General features: G+C 43.7%; 1 protein-coding gene across 1 annotated transcript; it reads left to right on the top strand.

Annotated features, from left to right (window-relative positions):
• The first annotated feature begins 293 nt into the window (after window positions 1–293).
• LOC109754699 (mediator of RNA polymerase II transcription subunit 14) lies at window positions 294–15,335 on the top strand. The gene is made up of 8 exons (XM_020313609.4): window positions 294–804; window positions 1,530–2,603; window positions 6,325–6,422; window positions 7,358–7,532; window positions 9,267–10,083; window positions 10,645–11,621; window positions 12,508–13,556; window positions 14,092–15,335. The coding sequence occupies exons 1-8, from the start codon at window positions 562–564 to the stop codon at window positions 14,885–14,887; spliced, it is 5,229 nt and encodes a 1,742-aa protein (XP_020169198.1). The 5' UTR covers window positions 294–561; the 3' UTR covers window positions 14,888–15,335.
• Window positions 15,336–23,256: the final 7,921 nt, after the last annotated feature.

Raw genomic sequence — 23,256 nt, 5'->3', positions numbered from 1 at the left:
TGCCTTTTCTGTTCTATTAGTATAGGTCGAATTAGGAGCTGAAATTTTTTAAGATTGTATTGTACATCAAACATTGCTGTGTGTCTACAATTCTTTATGAATGTTCGAACATATTTTGTATTCTATTTTCAAAAAAAATAATCTCACCTAATATGAGATCCTCCGTATGCTAAGTATCCCCGTGGCAATGCTGTCTACGCGTTCTGTGCGGCGTCATATGACGGTTTCCGTCCTGAGCGTTGTCTCCATCTAACCGTCAGTACCTCGATCGACGGCCACTATATACGCGCAGCCTCGCTGGCCCATCGTGATCTTGTCGACTAGGCGGGGTCGCACGCTCTGTTCGGGCCCGACCCAGCGCTGAAGCGAAGAGCTCCGATCCCACCCCACGCGGGCCGCCGCCGCCGACTCGTCGCCGGCGGTATTGCCCGGCCACCTACCCCGAAGCGCCCCCCCCCCCCCCCCCCCCCCCTCGTCGCCGTCCCGCAGCGGTGGCCTCGATTTCCTCCCAAAACCGTTGTCGCGGGAGCTTAAGCTGAGGCGGAAACCCTAGCCGCGTCGATGGCGGGGGAGCTGGGGCAGCAGACGGTGGAGCTGGGGTCCGTGGTGCGGCGGGCGGCGGAGGAGTCGTACCTGGCGCTGCGGGAGCTCGTGGAGAAGTCGCAGGCCGAGTCCGACTGGAAGGGCGCATATGGCGGGCGGCAGCGGTCGGACTCCGAGAAGAAGATTGACCTCCTCAAATTCATCGCCCGCACCCGCCAGCGCATGCTCCGCCTCCATGTGCTCGCCAAGTGGTGTCAGCAGGTCGGTGTTGATTGAGATTAGGCCGTTTTCTGCTTGCCCTAGACAGTACCGTCATTGCCACAGTAGTGTAGTGAAATGCGGTCAATTAAATAGGTATAAACTTCTGAATTTAGGGGCTGTTTCGTTGGTATCCTCACATTGCTACCATAGTTGGGGCAAATTGGCACTTCATTTGGTCGGCTATTTCTTCTTGCTTTATTCGTCCAGCAACCTCAGTCTATTCTGCGAAAATAGGTTTGTTGGTTCTTTTCGTTGGGTTCAAGTTCAAATAGGAGCAAGTCCATTTACCAAATCAAGATGTAACTTCTGGCACACATATTAACTCTAGCCCCTAGTTTAGAATATCCATGTAGTCAAGCTCAAATTCATTCTTCGCTACGAGAGGGAGAAATAGAAATTACTTACAGACAATAGATTAAAACTGAATATTCAAAATAAAAGCTCATGTAGTACTATTCACAACAAACTTCTGTTTTTGTTGTGCCCTTGCACAATTGACTTCGAACATGAAATCATTAAGTTTGATTGAACAGCCCATACATCCCATCCTGAAATCTCTGCAATCTTTTATCAGTATCATCCTAAACTAAAGTGGGGTTTTCATTGTTCTACCTATTGGTTGGTACTAGACCATGAAATCGTTGTCTTGGAAACTTTGTGTTGCACTTCTTTTCTTCTTTACTTCTAATTTTTGTATTTGAGATGGTTACTTGTAATCTATGCAGGTTCCGTTGGTTCAGTACTGTCAGCAACTTGGATCAACCCTTTCTAGCCATGAAACATGCTTCACCCAAACAGCCGACTCACTGTTCTTCATGCATGAGGGGTTGCAGCAAGCAAGAGCTCCTACATTTGATGTTCCTTCTGCTTTAGAGGTTATGCTTACAGGCAGTTATCAGAGGTTACCAAGATGTATAGAAGATATAGGGAGCCAAAATAAACTTTCTCCAGATGAAGAAAAACATGCTTTGCAGAAGTTGGACACCAGTGTGCGCTACAAAGTACTTGTGAATCCAAGACCCAAAGAAGTATCTAGCATTTCAGTAACTGATGGGATAGCTGTTTTTCGTGTGGACGGAGAATTTAAAGTTCTTCTTACGTTAGGTTACCGTGGTAACCTAGATTTATGGAGGATACTGCACATGGAGTTGCTTGTTGGTGAGAAGAATGGCCCTATTAAGCTGGGAGAAATTAGGAGATTTGCTCTTGGTGATGATATAGAAAGAAGAATGGCAGTTTCTGAGAATCCCTTTTCTGTGCTGTATGCTATACTTCACGAGTTTAGCATTTCACTTGCTATGGACACTATCATTAGGCAGGCTAATGTTCTTCGACACGGAAGGTGGAAGGAAGCAATAAGTTCTGAACGTATCTCAGACAGCACAGCAGGTCAAACTGGAAATGCTGCTGTAATGCAGCTTGGTCAAGATGGGGAATTTGATTCAAGTGGTTTTAGGTTACCTGTGTTGAAATTGAATTACTGGTTGGATGGAAAAAACAGTGGCCCAGCAGAATCTGATTTATCCCCATTTATCAAAATTGAGGCAGGGCAAGACATGCAGATAAAATGCCAGCATAGTTCATTTATACTTGATCCTTTGACAGATAAAGAAGCTAATCTTTCTCTTGATCTGTCCTGCATTGATGTTGAGAAACTCATTTTAAAAGCAATTGCTTGCAATAGGCACACACGTCTTCTTGACATTCAGAGACAATTGTGCAAAAATGTGCAAATTTCTCAGTCACCCAAAGATGTTATCCTGAAGCGGGACATTGGCGTAGCAAAGGCACCACATAAGGTAATGATATAAACCATTATGTTTATGTACCTTTGTGTTTTCTGTGACACATGATACTATACTGAATGTTATTATGTTAATACCACACCACCACCACCACCACCACCACCACCACCACCACCAACAACAACAACAAAGTGTTTCAAGCAAACAAGTTGGGCTAGGTTGAGCTGAAACCCATAAGATCTCGAAACCTAGTCATGGTTCTGGCACGTGGATAGCTAATTTCCACACACCTCTGTCCATGGCTAGTTCATTGGTGATATTCCAGTCCTTCAGGTCTCTCTTTATGGACTCCTCCCATGTTAAGTTTGGTCAACTCATTATCAGCAGACATTATCCTTTGGCTATGCACCGGCACTTCTGGAGGTCTGCGTTGTATATGCCCAAACCATCTCAGACAATGTTGGACAAACTTCTCTTCAATTGGTGCTACCCCAACTTTATCATGTATATCATCATTTCAGATCTGATCCTAACATCTCTGCTACACCTAACTATTGGACATGTCGCCTTTTAGTTGTCCAACATTCTGCGCCATATAACATTGCAGGTCGAATCATAGTCCTATAGAGCCTGCCTTTTAGCTTTTGTGTCAGTCTCTTGTCACAGATGACGCCAGAAGCTTGGCGCTACTTCATCCATCCGGCTTTGATTCGATGGCCCACATCTTCATGAATATCACCATCCTTCTGCAGCATTGATCCTAAATACCAGGTGCCCGTCTGAGGCACCACCTACCCATCAAAACTAACCTCCGCATGCCTAGTAGTATTGAAACCACACCTCACATACTCAGTTTTAGTCGACCAAGCCTAAAACTTTTTGATTCTAAAGTCTGTCTCCACAACTCTAACATTCTATTAACCCCCGTCCTACTATGGTTTGACTAGCACCACATCGTCCGCAAAGAGCATACACCAGTGGATATCTCCTTGTATATCCCTTGTGACCTCATCCATCACCAATGCAAAAAGGGCTCAAAGTTGATCCTTGGTACAGGCTTATTTTAATTGGAAAGTCATCATCGTCGCCATCACTTGTTCGAATACTTGTCACAACATTATCATATCATACATGTCCTTGATGAGGGTAATATTCTTTGTTGCGACTTTATGTTTCTCCAAGGCCCACCACGTGACATTCCATGGTATCTTATCATAGGCCTTCTCCAAGCCAATGAACACCATATGCAGGTCTTTTTGCTCCCCGTATCTCTCTGTAAGTTGTCGTACCAACTACCAAGAAAATAGCTTCCAGGGTCGACCTCCCGGGCATGAAACCAAACTGACTTTTGGTCACGCTTGCCATTCTTCTTGATCAGTGCTCAATGACTCTATCCCATAGCTTCACTGTATGGCTCATCAGCTTAATTCCATGGTAATTAGTACAACCTTGGACATCCCACTTATTCTTGAAGACTGATACTAATATATACACCGCCTCCATTCTTTGGGCATCTTGTCTGGACGAAAAATGAGGTTAAAATGCTTAGTTAGCCATACTATCGCTATATCTCCAAGGCATCTCCACACCTGAATGGGGATACAATCAAGGCCCTTGGCCTTGCCTCCTTTCATCCTTTTTAATGTCTCCCTGACCTCCGACTCTTAGATTCTTCAGACAAAATGTTCGTTGGTGTCATCAAAGGAGTCATCCATCTCAACGGCAGAGCCCTTATTCTCTCCATCGAACAGTTTTTTGAAGTACTCTCGCTATCTATTCTTGATCTCCTCGCCCTTCATCGGACGTCAATCTGCTCCATCCTTCATGCATTTGTCTTGGTTGACATCCCTTGTCTTCCTCTCTCGAATCTTGGCCATCTTATAGATGTCTCTTTCGCCTTCCCTCGTGTTTAAACGCTGGTAGAGGTTCTCATACGCCGACCCCTCGCTTCACTCGTAGCTCGCTTTGCAGTCTTCTTTGCCACTTTGTACTTCTCAATGTTGTTTGCACTCCTATCCAGGTGTAGGCGTCTGAAATAATCGTTCTTCTCATTAATAGCCTTCTGAAATAATCCAGGTGTAGGCGTCTGAAATTATCCAGGTGTAGGCGTCTGAAATAATCCAGGCGAAGGCGTCTGAAATTATCCAGGTGTAGGCGTCTGAAATAATCGTTCTTCTCATTAATAGCCTTCTGAAAATTATCGTTCCACCACTAAGGGCCAATTCATTTGAGGCTTATGGCTGGCTGTGGAAATAAGCTCAAGCTGCCCCCTCCCCAGCTTATTCTAGAAGCCCAACCTAAAATTTTATTTTAGAAGCCTACTAGTTAACACTTAATTAATAGACTTCTAAAATAAAAAGTTAGATTGGGATTATAGAATAAGATGGGGAGGGAGCAGCTAATTTCCACAGCCAGCTATAAGCCCTAAAAGAACTGGCCCCAAGTATCTGTAGCTTCTCTTCTACTTCCCCTGGTCACCCCAAACTGCTCTAAAGCCACCTTCCGTACGTAAATCGCCATCTGCATCCACATATTGTTTGCATCACCTCCTTCCTCCCAAGAGCCCTCCCTAATAACCCTCTCCTTGAAAGCCTAAGGTGCCTCCCCCTTGAGCTTCCACCACTTTGTTCTCGTGATGTGATTATCACAATGGACACGTATCCGGAAGCTGAAGTCAGCCATCACAAGCTTATGTTGAGGGACAACACTCTCTCCAAGTATCACCTTACAATCTAGGCAAGCATGCCTGTCTTATCTTCTTGAGAGGACGAAATCAATCTGGCTAGAGTGTTGACCACTACTAAAAGTCACTAGATGGAATTCTCTCTTTTTAAAGAGGGTGTTAGCTACGATCATGTTGTAGGCTAAAGCAAAGATCAAGACATTCTCTCCTTGATTTCTGCTGCTATAACCAAAGCCCCCATGTTACCCCTTCAAAACCTGTGTTAGATGTACCCACGTGGCCATTGAGATCTCCTATGAAGAGCTTCTCCCCAATAGGTACACTCCTAACCAAGTCCTCCAGGCCTTCCCAGAACTCCCTCTTGGTACTCTCATTGTGGCCTACTTGCGGGGCATACGTGTTGATAATATTAAGTAAGTCCCCAGCGACCAGCTTGACTAGGATAATCCACCCCCCTTGCCTCTTGACGTCTATCACTCCATACTTGAGGCTCTTGACGTCTATCACTCCATACTTGAGGCTCTTGTAGATCAAGATGCCCACTCCATTTTTGTTTGCAGTTGCCCCGTGTACCACAACTTGAAGCTGGTATCCTCTACCTCCTTAGCCTTCTGTCCCTTCCATTTGGTTTCCTGGAATAGGATATCAACACCTCTCCTCATCTTATCAACTAACTCCTATAACTTACCCGTCAGGAACCCTATGTTCCAGCTGATTCTACTTGGCTCGGCTAGCTTCCTTACTCTTTGCACTCGTCGAGTCAAATGCAAAAACCCTTGCTCACTTTTCACTACACCCAGGCGTCAATGTAGCACGCCATTAAGGATGCGACGACCTGATCCTTGCTCACTTATAACCATATCCAGATCAAGATATGGCGCGCCACCATGGGGGTGACGACCTGGCCCATGCTCATTTAAGACCACACCCGGGTTTCCTTGTACCATTTGTGAAAAATAGAGCTTCCCTAAGCTCAGGTAGTACAGTCCCATTATTAAACAATATTATGTGTATTTCCAAAGCTTTACTTACTATAAGAATGTATTGGTTCTTTGCTGACATTTATAGTGCCTAATATGCTGATAAGTGCAGAAGACAGAGAAAGCGAGCTTTGCAGATTTTTGTGGAAATGAAGTGCTTCAGGTGCGAGCATATGGTCAAGCATATATTGGTCTTGGAGTAAATATCAGGTTTGTCAGCACTACCTGTGTTGTTATGAATTAACTTATTGGATATAGACCTAGTGACTAGTGTTCAACTTCACCCCCTCTTGCTTAGAAAATTATCTTTTCACTTGTAGTTCCACAACCCATTAGGTTCTTTGTTTGCCTCATTTTTTAGCTTGTAGGTTCACACTGTTATACCTACAATATTGCTGAGATCACATTGTTCATCTGTCACGGTTGTGGGCATCCACCACGAGGCACACAAAAACTATCAAGCCAGGCACACGATAATTTTATTAAGATCAGCATTAGTTGTGTTTACTTGCTGTAGAGTAAGACAGGGTTAGTTTCCTTTTGTTAGAATAGGCTGTAGGACTGGCTCCATTTTACAAAAGGGGGCAGGCATCATTTTCATTCAGCAACAACAGTAACAAAAAAAACCCTTAGTACCAAGCAAGTGCCAGTGCCTGTCCTCAATCTTCCGACTCATACCGATCCATGCATATGTTTGATGTATCATGGTAGACAGTCTAATCAAGTTTTGGACGGTTATAGCATTGATTGCATTTCTACTGCTGATCGCCCTGCAACCACAGCGTTTTTCTTAGTGGTAGGACTGATCCTAGAAAGTTAAACTGGTTGGTGATGGCTTGATTATTGTTCGTTTTTCACTTGTTTCCCTAGATCCATGTGTTCACTTCCCCACACATAGACAAGTGCTACGAAATTGTTGCTCAAGTAAGTATTGTGCTATGCTTCACTCAAGAATCAAAAGCTACTGCTTCTGAGAATTTTTTGATGGATATCGCCCTTCAGTGCCGGAATCTATTATAGCCATACTGTCTTAGCTTGAGGCATGATCAGATGACGGCTAGATATTTATGCTTATGCCTTGTGATGTATTCCAGTCTGGTCTTTTTCAGTTTCATAGTACTGCAACTCATTTCTCTCTTCAATAGGAGTGGTCGTTTCATCCTACAATCACCAAAGAATATCTTACCTCCTTCCGCTCTGCTGGATTGGGAAGAAGCTCTAAACAAAGGCAGTAACACAGCGACTGAGGTTTTCTCAAGCTTAAGGACTAGGAGCATCCTCCATCTGCTTGTATCTACTGGAAGTTTTTTTGGCCTCAAGGTTGTCAACTGTCCTAATAATATCGTGATGTCTTTATTTCTGAATTTTATTAGCAGGTGCAGTATTATAATCCCTCTATATCTAAGAGAACATTACTGTGGGATGCGTGCAGTTGCACTTTTGCCACTTTAACCAACTATATTATATATTACTAGAAATAACTAGATTGGGCCATGTGAAAATATCAGAATCATAAGTTGATTTGTCATGAAAATACTTAAATAATACTCCCTCCATTCCAAAATAATAAGGTGTATTAGTTTTTTCGAAAGTCAAACATGTGCGCATGTTTGACCAAGTTAATAGAAAAAAATACCAATATCTACAGTACCAAATTTGTATCATTAGACCCATCATGAAAAGTATTTTCATATTTTATTTATTTGTATTGTAAATGTCAATATTTTATTCTATAATCTTGGTCAAACATACACAAACTTGCATGAAAATCGATACACCTTATATTCTGGAACGGAGGGAGTATGTATCATATGTGGGGCTGGGGTACATTCTATAATTATGTATTCGTATAGAGTTCACAAAAGAAACGACTTTGTATGGAATATCAATTGGGTACATTTGATGTTTTCTGGTTCAAGCATATTCCTCTGGTCCCACAGATTTCCACTTCTCCCCATTCCCTCTCGCAGGATTAGTTTTATCTCTTATGTTATATAGAAAAACATGTGTGTAATGTGCACTAAATGATAAATGTGTGTACATAATTACTACAATATACCACCTCCCTTCCAGTTTTAAGGCCTGCGTGTATTTTAAGGTCGCTAATTTGATCAATGTAATACAAGTTATATGCCACAAAAAGTATTATCATAAAATTTGTAGTTGAATGAGTTTCTAATGGTGTACTTTTTGTGATATATAACCCATATTAAGTTGATCAAATTGACGATCTAGAGATACGCACAGGCCTTACAAACCAGAAGGGGGGTAGTTTATCTTTGCTGTGCTGTTAATGTTGTAGACTCGGGATACCATGCTCAGTCAGTAAGCAGCAAGAAAGTGGACTCCAGTCTGGCAGCATCTGGAAGGAAAGAGTAGTAGCATATTAGCAAGGTCTAGGGAGTTTGGCGTTGCCCATTTCCTGAAGAAAATAGAAGTATTATTTACTTCTCGTTGCCCTCTTGTACTGACACATGCGGCCAGGGTTCTCCAGCCCTTGCCACATCTTCCTGCGATGGTGCCTAAGCGCCCACCTTTCAATCTATCCAGCTCCTCCCACCAGCTGTTTTCTGTTCAGCAACTCGTGTGATTTTGTATTAGAAATGTTTGAGGCCGAGAACAATTCGTGTGGTTTTGTATTAGACATCGTAGCCTTGAACTATCAGCAGGCTAGGCCAAAGCCAAACAGAACATTATTTATATTTACCATATACTCTTTTATTTTTTTTGGGTGGGGGGGGGGGGGGGGGGGGGGGGAGGGGGCCTTCTTTAAGCTGGGGGCCCATGGACTCCCATGATCAGGTTTGCCGAAGCAGCATCGTTTGTCTGGGATTTTGAATCAAGGATAACTGTATTAATGGCAAATAACCTCCAGGGCATGTAACTTGTTTGAGATCACTATTTACATCCTTATACAGCTGCTGTGTGTTCTGCTGATAAGTGTCTCGGCTGTATTAATACAATTGCCATTCTCTTATACATGACCTGTATAAGTGCGTGAATATTTCTTTGCTCCAGATATTAAGTGATCAAATTCTGTTGTTTTTATTCCAGGTTTATGAGCAGTCTCAGGGTACTCTAAAGATTCCAGAGGCCATATTACATGGTTCAGATCTGATGGTTATGGGATTTCCGCAGTGCGCAAATGCCTATTATCTGTTGATGCAACTTGATAAGGATTTCAGGCCTGTTTTTCATTTGCTTGAAACACAGTCTGATGCAAGCAATAAGTTTAATGCAAATATAGATGCCAAAGAAGCCATGAGGGTAAACAAGATTGATGTTGGGCAGATGGAAAAAATAAAATATGAGAAGAATTCAAATCCTTTTGATGCCAAACTGCATTCCCTACAAAGTATAGAGAACTGTGATGACATGATGGACAATCAACTTCTCATTCAGAATAGTGTTGATCCTCTTCCGCTGCTGCCTGCTTGTTCACCATCGTTTTCATCTATTGTTGATGAGACCTTCGAATGTGAACATGGTTCTAGTTTGCCTTCTGCTTCTCCTGTGCGCTCTCTTTCACTTGGCCCTCAAGGCGTAAGCACCAGAACTATTTCACAGATGCAGGATGGGGCCTTGTCTCATGCCCAAGCTAATAATACCTCAATAGTTCGTCCTGGTGTCGGTGTGAACAGCTATTTCCCAACTAGTTTGAGCCATTTACAGAGTACAAACGCCTTTTCGTCCTCTAATCCTGTAAGAAATTCATCTGCTATCAAGTTGTCAAACTCTAAACCTAATCATGACCTGAGTTCATTGAGCTCTCCAAGTGAGCATGGTATTGCAGATGGAAATAAACCATTTCAACTCGCCCCTTCAAGCACGTTGCCTGCTCATTTGGTTCGATCTTCACCTGCCATTGAAGGTATTTATGCAAAGGTTTTTTTTTTTTGCTAGATCACCTAGGAGGAACGTTACTCAATAGGGGAAATAAGCACCCAAATTTGAGTTGAAGAGGACTGAAACCTGGGTGATGGGGGTGTACTAGTAGTCTAGTACCATGGTTAAAAAAGCGCTAGGCGTTCTTCCTTCGCTAAAAGATAATTTAATTTAGCGGCTCTTTCTAAAAGGCGTGAATGCAAATAAAAAACATCTCCTGGATAAGCTTCACGGCCTTTTGCCACTGCCTTGCACTTTTCTGACCAAAGCGTACGCTTATGCGCAATTAAGCGCTAGGCGTTTTGCTATGGCCTAGAGCCTAGGCGTGCCTTTTTTAACTATGACTAGTACTCCCTCTGTAAAGAAATATAAGAGTAGTGATCTAAATACTCTTATATTTCTTTAAGGAGGGAGTACTACCCAGTACCCACACTTCCCACCAGCTGTTCTAGGCTCAGTTCCTGTATTTACGAAACTTTTGTCTGTTAAATTAGATAAGGTTGCATTACCATTACAAATGTGTTTATCTTACTTGTGCAATTGACAGGATTAGGGAAGGCCATCACCGTAGGATCTGATTGTGCACCTAGAAAGCGCTCTCTTTCAGATTTCCTGCTAGATCTCCCTTCACTGCAAGGACTGAAATCCGGTGAGCCAAGTAAGCGAAGAAGAATATCAGAATCGGCACAGAGTTCCCTTCCTTTGCAGACATACTCTTCTAGTTCACAATCAGGAACCAGCCTCACCCATGGAAATAATATTCTTGCCGAAAGAAATAATTGTGTTCCAGCAACTGTGTATGCTTCAGTGCTACTACATGTAATAAGGCACTGTTCGCTATGCATCAAGCATGCTCAACTAACTGCCCAGATGTATTCTAGTGCCATTCCATATGTCGAAGAAGTGGGCATGCGATCACCATCCTCAAATATTTGGTTCAGGTTACCGTTTGCTCAAGATGATTCTTGGAAACACATATGCTTACGCCTTGGGAAGGCTGGAAGCATGTCATGGGACGTTAGGATAAATGATCCACATTTCAAGGAACTTTGGGAGCTCAATGGAGGAAGCACCTCAACACCGTGGGGTGTTGGTGTACGCATAGCTAACACATCTGAGATGGATTCACACATCTCTTTTGACGCGGATGGTGTTGTTTTAACTTATAGCACTGTTGAGGCAGATAGTGTTAAGAGGCTTGTATCAGATTTACAACGGCTTGCCAATGCACGTGTATTTGCTCGTGGAATGAGGAGATTGATCGGTGTAAAACTTGATGATAAGCTAGATGACAACCATATATCTGTGGGGATGAAATCACAGTCTGTTAATAAAGGCCATAGTGATGCTGACAGGCTATCTGAACAGATGGGAAAGCCATTCAGGATTGAAGCTGTTGGCCTAATGAGCTTTTGGTTCAGCTATGGCCATATGCCAATGGTTCACTTTGTTGTCGAATGGGAAACTGCTAAGGAAGGTTGCACAATGCATGTTTCTCCTGACCAGCTTTGGCCACACACAAAGGTCCGTTCATGCTTACTCTATGTTTCGAAAGAGCATACCTGAGATGAGTACAAGCAAATGATATGAATCTTTCAACATGTCAAAGTTTATAACTAGTGCTTTTTAACTCATCCTTACGCTATGTTAGAAACAACATACTCCCTCGGTTCCTAAATATAAGCCTTTTTATAGATTTCAATATGTACTACATACAAAGCAAAATGAGTGAATCTACACTCTAAAATACGTCTATACACATCCGTATGTAGTTCATATTGGAATATCTAAAAGGGCTTATATTTAGAAACGGAGGGAGTACATGAGATGAATACAAGTAAATGATGTATAAATCTTTTTAACATGTTAAAGTTTATAGGAGTACTAATATTTTTGTAACTCATATGTTTATAAGTAGTAGTAGTGGTAGCAATAATAATAATATAATTACGTATGTATCAAGAAAAAATGGCAGAATAATTTCCGGCGGCCATCTTGAAAACAAAACCAAGTTCCCACTTCCTAGTGCCTACATTTCTACATGTTTCTTGTAGTGCGTTGTTTAGCCTCTTAGTTCCTAATGAATCAGAACACAATATAAATTTTTTCTGTCGGACTAAATTGCATGTCGTATTTCACAGGCTGACAACTCAATTCTCTATGAATTGTGTGCATTCTCCTTTTCAGTTCAATTTCCTGTTGAAAATAATTTCTTCTACATTTCATCTTTCTTTGTCTTTTGACAATTGTGCAGGTGTAACTTATTATGAAAGTTTCAAGGATAGCAGTACTTAATTTATTTATTCGACATATTCTTTCTGTACTGTCAAATGAGCTGTTCCAGTTGACCTCTTGGCATCGGCCATTCTGTTTCTTTAATTGATCTTGTTATCATGTTGATTAAATGCAGTTTTTGGAGGATTTCGTGAATGGTGGTGAGGTTGCATCCTTCTTGGATTGTATTCGGCTAACAGCAGGACCTTTACTTGCTCTTGGGGGTGCAATTCGTCCTGCTCGGATGCCTGTAACAGTTTCGACTGGGTACAGCTCAATGCCAAAGCAAACTAATAATGTCCCCTCCCAGGGGCCACTAGCAAATGGTTCATCTGCAACAACTATGCATCATGCATCTGCCCCATCAAATGCTACGGCACATTTGGGTGGTCATACTCTTCATACTGCTGCCATGCTCTCCGCTGCTGGACGGGGTGGGCCTGGACTCGTTCCTAGTTCATTGCTGCCTTTTGATGTTTCCGTCGTGCTTCGGGGCCCATACTGGATACGCATTATATATCGCAAGAAGTTTTCTGTTGACATGCGTTGCTTCGCCGGGGATCAGGTTTGGCTACAGCCCGCAACCCCTCCTAAGGGTGGGCCTTCAGTTGGCGGGTCATTGCCATGTCCGCAATTTAGACCTTTCATAATGGAGCATGTTGCTCAAGGTCTAAATGCTCTTGAACCTGCTTTCATGAATGCTACACAGCCTGGTCCACACTTAAATACTAGTGCTGGAGCTCCACAATCTGCTCCTGTTGCAAACCGTTTAAATGCCACCCCGGGTGTTGCTATGTCCAGGCCAACTTCTAGTGTTGCCAACCATGTAGCAGCTAGTTTGAGTCGAGCAGGAAATGCCATGTTGTCTTCTTCAGGTCTTGCTTCAGGGATTGGTGGAGCCTCTGTGCGACTAACACCTGGAACTGGCCTTCCTGTTCATATGAAAGGAGAACTAAACACAGCCTTCATTGGGCTTGGGGATGATGGTGGCTACGGTGGTGGTTGGGTTCCGTTGGCAGCTCTCAAGAAGGTGTTAAGAGGGATTCTTAAGTACCTTGGAGTTCTATGGTTGTTTGCACAGTTGCCTGAACTTCTGAAAGAGATATTGGGGTCAATTTTGAAGGACAACGAAGGGGCTCTTTTGAATTTGGATCAAGAGCAGCCTGCACTGCGGTTCTATGTGGGGTAAGATTATTATTATGGCGATGATGATAATAAAAATAAATAATAAAATAAACTAATGTATTGTTTCGTTGAGAAACTGAAGTCTATTATCAGATTCTCATTTCGTAAATCATTGTTGTTCGCTCTTCCATATGGAATATTAGTAATGGGAAATTTCTATGTGCAATCTAACATATCGAGTTTTCCCTTATTATCATTGGATAATAGTGCCCTTTCCTAGCTATATTCTGTTTATGCAGGATCTTAAAATATTACATTACATTACATGCATCATCCTTCTTAATTTCCCACCATGCATTAAATTGCTAATATGCTATTTTTGTTTACGTCCAAATACTTTATATATTTACTGAATATAGGTATTGTACTGATGTATTATTTATTTTCTGCATCAACCCATAATTCTTCAAGAATAGGCCAGAATTACAAAGGAAACTGATCATTTACTGAAAATGCTTCTTTCTTTGCTTTCTTTTCAGTTTGAAGTTTGACAATTTATATTTCTGATACATTATTTTCCGTCGTCTTCTTGTAGAGGTTATGTATTTGCAGTCAGTGTCCATCGGGTTCAACTGCTTCTACAAGTTCTGAGTGTTAAGCGGTTTCACCACCAGCAACAGCAACAGCAAGCTCAGAGCAATGCTCAGGAGGAGCTGACATCTGCCGAGATCAACGAGATATGCGATTATTTCAGCAGGCGTGTTGCCTCTGAACCATATGATGCTTCAAGAGTTGCTTCTTTTATCACTTTGCTTACATTACCTATATCGGTGCTGAGAGAAATTTTGAAGCTGATTACTTGGAAGAAAGGGTTTTCCCAGGCTCATGGTGACATTGCAACTGCTCAGAGGGCTCGCATTGAGCTTTGTTTGGAAAATCACTCGGGATCAGCTTCAGATGATAGAACAGAAAGCTCTTTAGCTAAGAGCAATATTCATCATGATAGAGCCCACAGTTCAGTAGAGTTTGCTCTCACGTTTGTACTTGACCATGCGCTCATTCCTCACATGAACGTAGCTGGTGGAGCTGCCTGGCTTCCGTATTGTGTATCCGTGAGACTGAGGTATTCTTTTGGAGACAACAGCCATATATCGTTCCTTGCAATAAATGGGAGCCATGGTGGGAGAGCTTGCTGGCTGCAGTCTGAAGATTGGGAGAGATGTAAGCAGAAGGTGGCGAGGGCAGTGGAGACTGTGAATGGGACCCCTGCTGTTGCAGAACCTGGCCAAGGAAGGCTGCGAATGGTTGCTGAGATGATACAAAAGCAACTCCAACTTTGTCTACAGCAGCTCAGAGACGGACCACTTTCGGCTGGCTCAACTGCTTCATGAGATAACAAATTAGCAATTGAGCCAGGTTAGATAAATTTTGTTGTAATTCCCTGGAGATGGCTGTGTTGACATTTGGCATTCGATAGCAGAATGCTGGAGCCCCAAAGAAAAGAAAAGAAATGCAAGCATGTCTATTGGCGGTTCGTGCCAGGGACAGCGGCTCTGAGGCGACAGCTTGCTGATTTATATGGCAATTTTGTACAGCAAAAGCATGTTGTGGGGGTTCTTGGTCACAAGCTGTCTCTGGCGCTGTCAGTTTGGTAGACAAGGATGGATTCGGTTTAGGAGGCGTGGTGTACATTACATATGGTATTCTTACTTGGACTGACATTCTGTTTGCCTGTAAATCTAAGAGACTTACCTAATTGTGTATGGGAATTCCCCAGGGAAAGATGGTTTGTGTTTGGAATGTTACATGTAGCAAATGAAGTTGCTTGAACCCCCCTTATGATTCTTCTTTTGCTAGTGTGGCGTTCAACAGTGCGTGTTCACCGCTAATATGACTTGGCACATAATTTGGTAGATGTACAATTATTCTGTATTATTACTTGTTTGCTAGCTTCCTCATGCCTGTGGGATGGGTTGTCAGTAAAATAAGGTCTCAAGACTGAATAGGTATACCAGAGCCTCGAATTGGACCAACTCCCAATGCTTTTGAGATGGGACTTTTGTTTTCCCGTGCTCAACTACTCAAATGGTCAGCGCGTGTGCGGATGGACGAAAACACCGGCCAAACGCGTGCATTCAGTGCCCGACGCATTTCCGGGTTTGTGTCCAACGCGTTCACTCGGTGTCCGCTGCAGCCCTATATGTCGGTCGTCCAACGACCACCCGTGGTCGTAGTTAATGTGGGCCATCTAACTTGGTCACACGTCCGTTCAGTGTCCGCCGCGGCCTCATCTGTCGGTCGTCCAACGATCACCCACGGTCGTAGTTAATGCGGCCACCTAACTTGGGTCCGCATTAAAGCGTGTAGAAGCATCCAGGTCCTTGTCCTTTTTAATGTAAGCGTGCAGGGGGGCCAATCTCATCCACTTCTCCTCCTCATTAACATGTGGTCACGCTCGCTCCCTCGCCAGAGATAGCAAAACCCTAGCTCGCCATTGGTTTCTTCGGCAAGGGCAAGCTCGACGCCGGCGCCAGCTCGCCATGGGCTTCTTCGGCAAGGGCAAGGGCAAGCTCGATGCCGGCGCCAGTTCGTGCCGCGCGCCACTTTCGCCGCCGCCAGAAGCCTCCGAGATGGAGCCGCGTGCGGCCAGGGGTCGACGGCCACGGGACCCGCTTTACGGGTCTGTTTGGTTCGTTTCCTGAGCTTTGTGCCTGGAACAGGATGCAACCTGGCTTTAGCCTGGATTTTTTTTGTTTTCGTGCCTGGTCAGGCTGCCGTAGAGTATGGGTGTTTGGTTGTTGCCTTGCCTGAGAATTAATAATGTATACTAGTATTGTTATATGTCCAGAAGCACAGGAAACATCAAAACAAGCATTGATTAGTACTACCAGGCAGCTGCCAGGCGTCCTTCTTTCAGCGCCTGGCCGAGGCTAAGCAGCGTGCCTGGGCGCACTCCAGGCTAACTATGTTTTCAAGGTCACCAGGCCAGGCTAGCATATGCTTTTCCAGGGTATCAACCAAACAAGCAGCAGGCACTTTTTAGGCAGGCTCCAGGCTAGGCTTAGCTCACCGTGGACACCATCCAAACACGCCCTACATCCCGGTGCACCGCGCACACTAGCACTGGCATTACCGCCAGCAGCTGTCGTGGCCGGACGTTAACCTCTCCCACGGCTAGCACCTTGACCCGCACCGCATTCCGGTGCCGACGTCGCCGCGAGCGCACACAGAGGAGGTGATGATGGGTACTGTGATTAATACCTTTACCACCTCGGCTTCGCGGCTACAACTCCACGCGGAGGATGCGGCAACATGCCTCGTGGCACTAGAGGCTCCCACACCTCGACCCACTGACCAGGCTGGCACCAGGGCGTCTCCTCCAACCATCGAGGTCCGTTTGGACGACGCGGATCGGCCCCATGGGCATGGCGGGCACCACCTACCAAGGGGGCAAGTTCCGAAGGATCCCAGATCCCTAGATCTGCCTCCGACCAACGATATGTCCAATCATGAGCCTAACCCGTTCGATCATGAGTCTCAATATGATGAGTGTCGCTCCCACAATCATGCACATCGTTCACACTTTGGTAGTACTCTGAAGATGGACTTTCCTAAGTTTGATGGGGAGGATTACTAGGTCTGGATTCACAATTGTGAGTTATATTTTGAGATTTATACGGTCTCAGATCACATGAAGATCAAGTTTTGCCTCTCTGAATTTTGTGGGCAATGCTGCACTCTAGCTGAAGATAGTTGAGAAACACAAACGATTCCTAAACAAGGAAAAGTTGTGCGAGGCAGTTTAGGCTAGGTTTTTTTGGGAACAATTTAGGCTAGGTTGGGCAAGGATATACACAAAAATTACGCGAGACAAATCTTATTCTTAAGTCGAATTTGAGGTTCCATGCTACCAAATTTTGTTAGCCGATCCCAACACACATGAGGTTTGTTTGTAGTACACTATGTAGGGTTATGTCCAGAGATTCGTATTGCTGTTGTTCTACATCATCCCGAGGATGTGGATGCTGCTAGTTGTTTGGCTCTCTTGCATGAAGTGGAGTCGAAGAATGACACACTATCTGACGCACTGAAGTAATCGTCGCGTGTGTTCTCCAAAAGTTACTCGTCCTCGGAGAAGCACAAGTCTCCAGCAACCTCAGATGAATCGCACAAGTTTTCTGAGAAGATGCAGGCAATGAGGGTGTACCACAAGGCGAAGAACTTGTGCTTCACTTGCGGGAATCCATGGGCACGGGGACACAAGCTCCACGATGAAGCCCCTATTCATGTCATGGAAGAATTGCTTGAGGTACTTCAATTGGACCAACCCCATGATCCCAACATTTGACTGGCTCCAGCTCAGACGAGGATGTCATGATGATGACCAAAGCGATGATGCCTAATATATCTACCCAATGTCGCACCACATGCGTCTGCACGACATTATTGAGCAGAGATACGTGTTGATCCTGGTTGATTCAGTGGTCAATTGCTCGTTTGTGGATGCTGCACTTGTCGAGGAGCTAGCCCTTCTAACTCAAGACATTGATGCAACTACACATGTAGTTGCTGGAGGAGCTAAAAAAGTGGCCCAATTGTCCTAGTGGACACTGGGTTTTACCTTCCATCAAGATGTGAAAGTGCTTCCTCTAGGTTGTTATGACTTGATTATTGGTGCTGATTGGTTGGAGGATCATAGTCCTATGTGGGTTCACTAGCACAAGCGTTGGATGCGATTGACTCATCAAGGGCATCACATCACATTGGTGGGTCTTCATGACAAGCCACATGCCTCATGTCACTTGGTATCAGCGCGTAAGCCTCAAGGTCTATTACGCCGAGTTGTAGTTCAACATGTCGTTTGGGTGTGAATTCTTAACCAGGAACATAATCTTTGCACCATGGAATTAACAGAAATCCCTGCAGCACTAGTTCCACCAGAAGTGCAACAGGCCTTGGGTGAGCTTAGTGATTTAGGAACCTACATCCCTACCACCTCGACGACCCCATAATCATTAGATTATGTTGGTTCTAGGTTCACATACTGTCAGCGTACGACCGTATAGTTACACCCCACAACAATATTCAAAGACAATTCAAAGAGATGATGTGCAATGGTACCATTCGATTGAGCTCTTGTCCATTTGCATTGACAGTCTTATTTGTGCTTGTCGTGGAGGTTTTGTATTGATTATTGGCAACTTAATGCAATTACGGTAGCAAACATCCAATGCCAATTGGTGATGAGTTGCTTGGGGCATGTTTGGTTCAAATTGTGAACAGTACCTGCATGGCATACACTTCTCAACCCAGCCTGGTTGAGCAAAAATAGGCCCTAATGCGCCATCTACAAGTTATTTGGTTGCCTGCATCTAGGGTCCCTGCATTAGGTAATACGCAAGTGCACTTTGTTTGGTTGCCTGCATTGGCCCAAGCGGCACATGGACACGATGTTTGGTTGCACGCATGAGGTATGATTAAGAGCTAGCACTTGCACTTAGCACATGATAACCCACAAGTATAGGGGATCACAACAGTTTTTGAGGGCAGAGTATTCAACCCAAATTTATTGATTCGACACAAGGGGAGCCAAAGAATATTCTCAAGTATTAGCAGCTGAGTTGTCAATTCAACCACACCTGAAAGACTTAATATCTGCAGCAAGTATTTAGTAGCAAAGTAATATGGAAGTAACGGTAACGGTGGCAAACGTAACAGTAGTAGTTTCGTAGCAATTGTAACAGTAGCAGCGGAAAAGTAACGAAGCAAAGATCAATATGTGAAAAGCTCATAGGCAATGGATCAATGATAGATAATTATGTCGGATGGCATTCATCATGAAACGATTATAACATAGGATGACACAGAACTAGCTCCAATTCATCAATATAATGTAGGCATGTATTCCGTATATAGTCATACATGCTTATGGAAAAGAACTTGCATGACATCATTTGTCCTACCCTCCCGTGGCAGCGGGGTCCTATTGGAAACTAAGGGATATTAAGGCCTCCTTTTAATAGAGTACCGAACCAAAGCATTAGCACTTAGTGAATACATGAACTCCTCAAACTACGGTCATCACCGGGAGTGGTCCCGACTATTGTCACTCCGGGGTTGCCGGATCATAACACGTAGTAGGTGACTATTGACTTGCAAGATAGGATCAAGGACACAAATATATTCATGAAAACATAATAGGTTCAGATTTGAAATCATAGCACTCGGGCCCTAGTGACAAGCATTAGGCATATCAAAGTCATAGCAACATCAATCTTAGAACATAGTGGATACTGGGGATCAAACCCTAACAAAACTAACTCGATTACATGGTAAATCTCATCCAACCCATCACGGTCCAGCAAGCCTACGATGAGATTACTCATGCACGGCGGTGAGCATCCTGAAATTGGTGATGGAGGATGGTTGATGATGACGATGGCGACGGATTCCCCTCCCCGGAGCCCCGAACGGACTCCAGATCTGTCCTCCCGAGGAAGCACAGGGCTTGGCGGCGGCTCCGTATCGCAAAATGCGATGAATCCTTCTCTCTGATTTTTTCTCCCCGAACGTGAATATATGGAGTTGGAGTTGAGGTTGGTGGAGGTCCAGGGGCCCACAAGGACGGATGGCGCGCCCCAGGGGGGTGGACGCGCCCCCACCCTTGTGTCCAGGGTGTGGGCCCCCTTCACTTGATTCTTTTGTCAATATTTTTATTAATCCCAGAAATCATCTCCGTGAAGTTTCAGGCCATTCCGAGAACTTTTATTTCTGCACAAAAATAACACCATGGCAATTCTGCTGAAAACAGCGTCAGTCTGGGTTAGTTCCATTCAAATCATGCAAGTTAGAGTCCAAAACAAGGTCAAAAGAGTTTGGAAAAGTAGATACGACGGAGACGTATCAACTCCCCCAAGCTTAACCCATTGCTTGTCCTTAGGCAATTCAGTTGACAAACTGAAAGTGATAAAGAAAAACTTTTACAAACTCTTTTTGATCTTGTTGTTGCAAATATGTAAAGCCGGCATTCAAGTTTTCAGCACAGATTATGAACTAACCATATTCACAATAACGTTTAGGTCTCACATTTACTCACATCAATGGCATAATCAACTAGCGAGCAATAATAATAAATCTCGGATGACAACACTTTATCAAAACAATCATGATATGATATAACAAGATGGTATCTCGCTAGCCCTTTCTGAGACCGCAAAACATAAATGCAGAGCACCCCTAAAGAACAAGGACTGACTAGACATTGTAATTCATGGTAAAACAGATCGAGTCACAGTCATACTCAATATAAATTAATAACAATGCATACAAATGAGAGTGGTGCTCTCTAACTGGTGCTTTTTATAAGAGGATGATAACTCAGAAATAAAAATAAATAGATAGGTCCTTCACAGAGGGAAGCAGGGATTTGCAGAGGTGCCAGAGCTCGAGTTTTGAAATAGAGATAAATAATATTTTGAGCGGCATGCTTTCATTGTCAACATAACAACCAAGAGATCTTGGTATCTTCCATGCTACATACATTATAGGCGGTTCCCAAACAGAATGGTAAAGTTTATACTCCCCCACCACCAACAAGCACACTCCACGGCTGGTTCGAAACAACGGGTACCGTCCAACTAACAATAGTCCTTGGGGAGTTTTGTTTGCAATTATTTTGATTTGTTTTGAGCATGGGACTGGGCATCTTGGTTACCAACCATTTTCTCGTGAATGATGAGCGGAGTCCACTCATCGTGAGAATAACCCACCTAGCATGGAAGATATGGACAACCCTAGTTGGTACATGAGCGATTCGAGCATACAAAATAGATTATCATTTGAAGGTTTAGAGTTTGGCACTTGCAAATTTACTTGGAACGGCAGGTAAATACCGCATATATGAAGGTATGGTTGACTCATATGGAATAACTTTGGGTTTATGGAAGTGGATGCACAAGTAGTTGTTACGTCCATTTTTCATCATGCTTTTATATTGATATTTATTGCATTATGGGCTGTTATTACACATTATGTCACAATACTCATGCCTATTCTCTCTTATTTTACAAGGTTTACATAAAGAGGGAGAACGCCGGCAGCCAGAATTCTGGGCTGGAAAAGGAGCAAATATTAGAGACCTATTCTGCACAACTCCAAAAGTCCTGAAACTCCACGGAAGTTATTTTTGGAAATAATAAAAAATACTGAGCGAAGAAAATACCAGAGGGGGCCCACACCCTGGCCACGAGGGTGGGGGGCGCGCCCTACCCTCTGGGCGCGCCCCTGCCTCGTGGGCCCCTTGGTGGCCCTCCGGTGTCCATCTTCTGCTATATGAAGTCTTTCGTCCGAGAAAAAATCATAAGAAAGCTTTCGGGAAGAAACACCGCCGCCACGAGGCGGAACCAATTTAGGGCTCCAGCGGAGCTGTTCTGCCGGGGAAACTTCCCTCCGGAGGGGGAAATCATCGCCATCGTCATCATCAACGCTCCTCTCATCGGGAGGGGGCTAATCTCCATCAACATCTTCACCAGCACCATCTCCTTTCAAACCCTAGTTCATCTCTTGTATCCAATCTTTGTCCCAATGCCTCAGATTGGTACCTGTGGGTTGCTAGTAGTGTTGATTACTCCTTGTAGTTGATGCTAGTTGGTTTATTTGGTGGAAGATCATATGTACAGATCCATTATGCATATTAATACCCCTATGATTATGAACATGAATATGATTTGTGAGTAGTTACGTTTGTTCCTGAGGACATGGGAGAAGTCTTGCTATAAGTAGTCATGTGAATTTGGTATTCGTTCGATATTTTGATGAGATGTATGTTGTCTCTCCTCTAGTGGTGTCATGTGAACGTCGACTACATGACACTTCACCATTGTTTGGGCCTAGAGGAAGGCATTGGGAAGTAATAAGTAGATGATGGGTTTCTAGAGTGACAGAAGCTTAAACCCTAGTTTATGCGTTGCTTCGTAAGGGGCTGATTTGGATCCATATGTCTCATGCTATGGTTAGGTTTACCTTAATACTTCTTTTGTAGTTGTGGATGCTTGCAATAGGAGTTAATCATAAGTGGGATGCTTGTCCAAGTAAGGACAGCACCCAAGCACCGGTCCACCCACATATCAAATTATCAAAGGACCGAACACGAATCATATGAACGTGATGAAAATTAGCTTGACGATAATTCCCATGTGTCCTCGAGAGCGCTTTTCTCTATATAAGAAATTGTCCAAGCTTGTCCTTTGCTACAAAAAGGATTGGGCCATCTTGCTGCACTTTATTTACACTATTTACTTGTTACCCGTTACAAATTATCTTATCACAAAACTATCTGTTACCGATAATTTCAGTGCTTGCAGAGAATACCTTACTGAAAACTGCTTATCATTTCCTTCTTCTCCTCGTTGGGTTCGACACTCTTACTTATCGAAAGGACTACGATAGATCCCCTATACTTGTGGGTCATCAAGACTCTTTTCTGGCGCCGTTGCCGGGGAGTGAAGCGCCTTTGGTAGGTGGAATTTGGTAAGGAAAAATTTATATAGTGTGCTGAAATTTACTGTCACTTGTTACTATGGAAAGTAATCCTTTGAGGGGCTTGTTCGGGGTATCTTCACCCCGACCGGTAGAGCAAATAGTTGCTCCTCAACCTACTGAACCTACTGAAAATGTTTACTTCGAAATTCCTTCGGGTATGATAGAGAAACTGCTAGCTAATCCTTTTGCAGGAGATGGAACATTGCATCCCGATTTACAT

The sequence above is a fragment of the Aegilops tauschii genome, chromosome 5 (assembly GCF_002575655.3).
Source record: "Aegilops tauschii subsp. strangulata cultivar AL8/78 chromosome 5, Aet v6.0, whole genome shotgun sequence".
Taxonomy (NCBI): Eukaryota; Viridiplantae; Streptophyta; class Magnoliopsida; order Poales; family Poaceae; genus Aegilops; species Aegilops tauschii.
This window is presented reverse-complemented; position numbering and strand designations above follow the sequence as displayed.